Source organism: Drosophila nasuta, unplaced genomic scaffold (assembly GCF_023558535.2).
Source record: "Drosophila nasuta strain 15112-1781.00 unplaced genomic scaffold, ASM2355853v1 ctg18_pilon, whole genome shotgun sequence".
NCBI lineage: Eukaryota > Metazoa > Arthropoda > Insecta > Diptera > Drosophilidae > Drosophila > Drosophila nasuta.
In genome coordinates this window covers 47,150-53,173 of record NW_026869412.1, presented here as the reverse complement: position 1 = coordinate 53,173, position 6,024 = coordinate 47,150, and the positions used below count along the sequence as shown (strand labels likewise).

Below are 6,024 nucleotides of genomic sequence, written 5' to 3'. Positions count from 1 at the left end.
CCGCCCCCGCAAATCAAAAAATCGAATAACAAACGTAATTTTAAAGCTAGAGTTACGAATTTTGGTTTATACAATAACAACTATAGTAATTATGATCCCTGAAAATTTGGTTACGATCAGACAAAAATTGTCGAAGTTATTAAAGAAATACTTTTGTATGGGCAAAAACGCCTACTTACTGGAGGTCTTAGTTGCTTTGGCTGACAATCTGGTATATTGTGCCGTCTATGGTATATTTAGAATGCGGTACTATATCGATATACAACATATACCATTTGGTATATTTTTTAGTATTTTTGCAGTATATTTGGTATATTTTGAGAAATATAATGCAAAATATATAGCTTTTATTCAAAATGGGTAGCGGGTATCTCACAGTCGAGTACACTCGACTGTAGCTTTCTTACTTGTTATAATTTAATTAGTTCAAAATCAAAACTCAAACAGGGTAGTGGTCTTGTAAACAATATAATAGACTCTCTACCTTTTGAGGCTCATATACCTGGATACAATTACTGTGGACCTGGAACAAAGTTAGAGAAACGATTAGCACGTGGCGATCGTGGAATTAATGGTTTGGATGAAGCGTGTAGAGAGCATGATATTGCATATTCAAACAGTAAAGAGTTGAGTGAACGTCATAAAGCTGACTCAGTTTTAATTGAAAAGGCTTGGAATCGTGTAAAAGCGTTAGACAGTAGTATTGGAGAGAGAGCAGCAGCATACTTTGTAACAAACATGATGAAGACGAAGAAAAAATTTGGAATGGGATCAAATCAGGAGAGAAAGAAAAGAGTGAAAACATCATTGACTACAATAATCAAAAAGGCTACAAATAAATTGAAAAAGAATAAACCGCTTGATATCTTGAGTGCAATAAAAGTTGCACGTAAAGCAGTATCGAACTCGATGGGATGTAGGAAAAATGTTGTTATTCCACGTGTTATAAATGTACCCAAGATAGGTGGGTTCTTACCACTTGTCCCAATTTTAACAGCTCTGATCGCTGTGGGTAGTTTGGCGTCAGGTAGTGCAGCAATAGTAAAATCTATTAACAATGCAAAGATGGCTAAACAACATCTAGAGGAAAACAAGAAAACAAGCCACCATTAGAAGTAGTCAGATATTTAGGAAAAAACATTAAGTACAATTATGAACGTTTTCAAAATTTTGGGACTGTAAACTGTGGACATTTGTGTTTCGAATTTTGAATGTGGTGTATGTCGGTTGAAGGGTAGGGAGACACTTATCAGTGGGATGGTTGTCCTTCTCTAGCACTTGAGAAGTCCTACAGGTAGCAACAGGTAAAAAGCCAACCAATCAAAGGAAAACGTCCTTAGGTAATAAAAACCTTTGAAAACAACAGTGGAAGGGGAAAGTGTCAAGTATAAAATCAGCTAGCCACTCGAAGTAAAATATCATTCGGTCATCACCACTCATCACTCAACAACACCAGCAGCAGTATCATCACCGCCAGGAGCAGTAGCAGCAGCAGTACTACACACACACACACACACACACACAGACACACACGCATACATTAAGATCCACGATCATTAAGATCCATAGAAGCCTTCAAGAGGCGGTAGAAGAGCTGGGCGAGTTGATCGATGGGCTGATTAAGACATTTACGCCCAGAGAAGTGCGACACGTCACACAAATAAACAAGAATACGTTCGCACGAATCAAAACCGTGCAAATTGAGATGGCAGCTAGTCTAAAGATGTCGGCTGTAGAGACAGTGGAGCAGGTGACCGCAAAGACACTGGATAAAGTCTTCAATAGCGTACGTAGCTCGTCGACGCAGACCTCGCCGAGTAATGCGGTGACCACGGTTGAAGACAAGCGCAAAACTGTTTCGTCCACGAAGCCCATATCCAAGCAGCGTATTTATCCTACGGTTAAGAATAAAGCAGAGAAGGAAAGCGTGCGTCAGGATACTGAAGGGCGCAACACCACAAATAAGCCACCGAGAAGACGCAGAAGGCCGGACGCCATTATTATCCAACCCACGGATGGTATATCCTATAGTGAAGTGCTCAAATTGGTGACGCGTAGCAACGATAGCAAGCTACAGAGCGTCGGTGAGCAAGTAAGGCGGGTAAGAAAAACTGCCGGCGACGGACTGATTTTGGAAATGGGGATGAACCCAAGCCTTCTATGCTAAAAATGAAGGATGAATTAAGCGAAGCGCTCGGTTTGAAAGCCAAAGTGAGAGCTCTAACTCAGGAAACCATCCTAGAGATCAGAGATATAGACTGCCTGGTTTCTAAAGAAGACGTGCTGGTAGCCTGTGAAAAACTCAGCCAAGCGAATCTGGAGCTAAGTGCCATCAAAGCACTTAGGCCAGGTTTTGATGGTATGCAGCTGGCAATTGTTAGTATGCCGAAGGAGGCTGCATCATCTATTCTACAGAATGGAAAAATCCGGATAGGCTGGACAAGCTGTAGAGTGAGAGAGAGGTCTGAGAGGCCAGAAAAAAAGAGGTGCTACAAATGCCTGGAGTTTGGACATATTGCTAAGTTTTGCAAGAGCACGATCGACCGCTCTGGGTGCTGCCTAAGATGCGGTGCAGCTGGCCATAAAGCGGCGCTTTGCAAAATGCTGCTAAATGCTTCATCTGTGCAGATGCGGGCAAAGAGGATACCAGACATCACGCAGGAAGCAGTCACTGCCCTCTCAAAGGGGTCAGCGGGGTCACGCAGGGGCCAAAATGACTCAAAGGCTCCTGCAGCTCAACTTAAACCACTGCTTGGCGGCCCAAGAGCTACTGAAGCAGACGGTTAGAGAGTTAAAGGTGGATGCTGCTTTGCTGAGCGAACCATATAAGAGAATTCAGAGTCCAAAGTACGTCGAAGACACGGAAGGAAAGGCGTCAATATGGGTATGTGGCCTGGAACAGCCCCAGCTTACTGATGTGCGCTCATCGCGTGGGTTCGTGCGGGCTAGATGGGGGAACCAGTGGCTATACAGCTGTTATCTGGCTCCCAGTCTCACCATCTCAGAATTCGCATCCGTCATGGAGGAGATAGCACTCGATGTAAGGGGAAAGCCACAGGTGATCATCGCCGGTGACTTCAATGCCTGGGCGGAGGAATGGGGTAGCAGCCGGACAAACGCCCGAGGACAAACAGTGCTGGAAGCCCTTGCCACATTAGACCTGGCCCTCATGAACCATGGCAACGAACACACTTTCACCAGAGCTGGCACTGGATCGGTTATAGATCTAGCATTCGTTAGCTATCCAATTGCTAGATCAGCGAAATGGGCCATTAGCAATGTCTACACAGCGAGTGATCATAGGGCGATCACGATAGATTTGGACCATACCGAGTCACCGCGAGCAAATGGATTACAGAGCGGAAAGGCTTACAAAGTTGACACCCTGGACCCGGAAGCTTTCGCTGGATCCTTTGCAGTTCCCAACTGGAGTGACAACGCAGAGGTAAGCGCCGAGCTGCTCATGCGTTCAATCACAGATGCCTGCGACGCTAGCATGGCGGTGCGAAGATCGTGCAAAAGACACCACGTACCAGTATACTGGTGGAACCAGCAGATCGCAGACATAAGAAGGCGATGTATAAGATCGCGAAGGATCCTGCAACGTTCACGAGGCAGTGCTGATTTTGAGGCAAGAAGGCTGGAGTACGCGCTTAATCGCAGGCTGCTGAAGAAGTCCATCTTGAGCAGCAAGAAGGAGAAATTCCTAGAACTTTGCGACGAAGCCGACCGAGACATCTGGGGAATGGCATACAAAGTGGTGCTTAAAAAACTCAAGCCCAATACCTGTGCAGTGCCTAGAGAGGAGGGCGTCCTAAATGGCATAGTGGATGCTCTGTTCACGGGCTCATTCACTGTTCCAACAGTGGAAGATCACGTAGAGCACCGGCTCTATACGGATGTCCCAGAGGTTACGGTAGAGGAAGTACTGCTGGCAGCGGCAAGAATCAAGGACTCCAAGTCACCTGGGCCGGACGCGATCCCAAATCGCGCGCTGAAGATGGCGATCAGGCTCCAGCCGCAGTGCTTTACAGAAGTTTTGGACAATGTATGAGGCAAGGTGTCTTTCCCCGCCCATGGAAACTGCAGAATCTGGTGCTGATCCCAAAGCCGAACAAGCCACTTGATTCGCCGTCGTCCTACCGACCGATTTGTCTGCTTGATACAGCAGGCAAAATATTGGAGAGGCTGGTGAGCCATAGGCTAGAGGAGTCTGTCCGACAAGCAGGAGATCTGTCACCCATGCAATATGGTTTCAGAAAGCATCACTCAACCGTAGACGCTATCTCACAAGTAACGGACATAGCAAGGAGAGCCATAGCAGGCAGAAGATGGCGTGGTGGTGCAAAGGAGTACTGCATAGTCATGACTCTGGACGTCAAGAACGCCTTTAATTCTGCAAACTGGAGCTGCATTATAGGCGCCTTAAGGCGGTTCAACACCCCGAGCTACCTAATGGAAATAATTGAGGACTACTTCAGGAAACGCATTCTGAGATATAGAACGGATAACGGAACCAAATCGTTCAACATCACTGGAGGAGTACCGCAAGGATCAGTGTTGGGCCCGCTACTATGGAACATCATGTACGATGACATATTGCGGCTCGACGTTCCAGAGTCTGCAACCATTGTCGGCTTTGCAGACGATGTGGCCCTAGTGGTGACAGCGAAACAACTAGGCGACGCTGAGCTACTTTGTAGTGCAGCGGTTGCCACTGTCAAAGACTGGCTTGCGACAGTGGGGCTGCAATTGGCCGATCACAAGACTGAAGCGGTCCTGATAAGTAGCCGAAAGATCGTCGAAGTGGCTCACATTAACCTTGGTCGGACCTCAATAGTGTCGAGCCGAGCCATTAAATACTTAGGCGTCCTAATCGACACGCGGCTCAGCTTCCGCGAACACCTGGACTATGCTGGTAAGAGAGCTGCTGTCGTAGGGCAGGCATTGAGTCGAATAATGCTAAATACGCGCGGCCCTAAGCAAGGTCGGAGACTATTGCTACAAAATGTGGTTAGAGCAACAATGCTCTATGGCGCTCCAGTATGGGTGCAAGCAATGGAGGTAAAGGCGTATAGGCGGAAGATGCAGACGACCTATCGACTCTGCGCGCTGCGAGTCTGCAGTGGCTTCAGGACCATATCGCATGACGCCGCTTTAGTGATAGCTGGCATGATGCCGTTGGATACTCTGGCGTTAGAGAGGACTCACAGCTACAATCGATTGTAGCAATTGTGATTGCAATCACAAGAGGGCTAACCAGATGGAGGATGTTCACTACATGTCGACCAATTTTAAGACAGAGTGCCTAAGGAAATGGCAAGATAAGTGGGACACATCTAGTAAGGGCCGCTGGACCCATGCTCTGATCCCAAACATAGGCAAATGGGTCAGCAGAAATTTCGATTCGTCAACTATCATCTGACGCAGATCCTGAGTGGGCACGGCTGCTTCCGCAGCAACCTATGTAGATTTGGACACGACAGCGACCCGATGTGCCTATATTGCTATCCCGAAGCTGAAGAAACGGCGGAACACATCCTAGTGTGCTGTCGGCGCTTTGCTAGTGAGAGACGAGAGCTCGAAGAAGCGATAGGATGTAGAGTCACGACGGACTCTATTGTGAACCGTATGCTGGATAAGGAGGAATACTGGTCAGCGGTATGCAGCTATGCAGAAAAGTGACCACCGCACTACGAACTCTCGAAAGGAACGTACCGGAAGGCGTAACGGAGGGAGTGAGCTCCGTCAAGGTGTCGTGAAGCAATACCTCACGGCAGTACCACGAGAATTTCCTTGATAGTTTTCTTCTAACCTATTCTAGTGTCTAATATTACGTAGTGTCCGAATGTTACGTTACACACACACACACACACACACATATTTAGTACACACACACACACACACACACACACACACACACACACACACACACACACACACACACACACACACACACACACACACACACACACACACACACACACACACACACACACACACACACACACACACACACACACA

General features: G+C 47.0%; 1 protein-coding gene across 1 annotated transcript; it reads left to right on the top strand.

Annotated features, from left to right (window-relative positions):
* The first annotated feature begins 2,713 nt into the window (after nucleotides 1-2,713).
* Nucleotides 2,714-4,054, top strand: LOC132797743 (uncharacterized). Its single transcript, XM_060809498.1, has one exon. The coding sequence runs from the start codon at nucleotides 2,714-2,716 to the stop codon at nucleotides 4,052-4,054; it is 1,341 nt and encodes a 446-aa protein (XP_060665481.1).
* The last annotated feature ends 1,970 nt before the right edge of the window (nucleotides 4,055-6,024 follow it).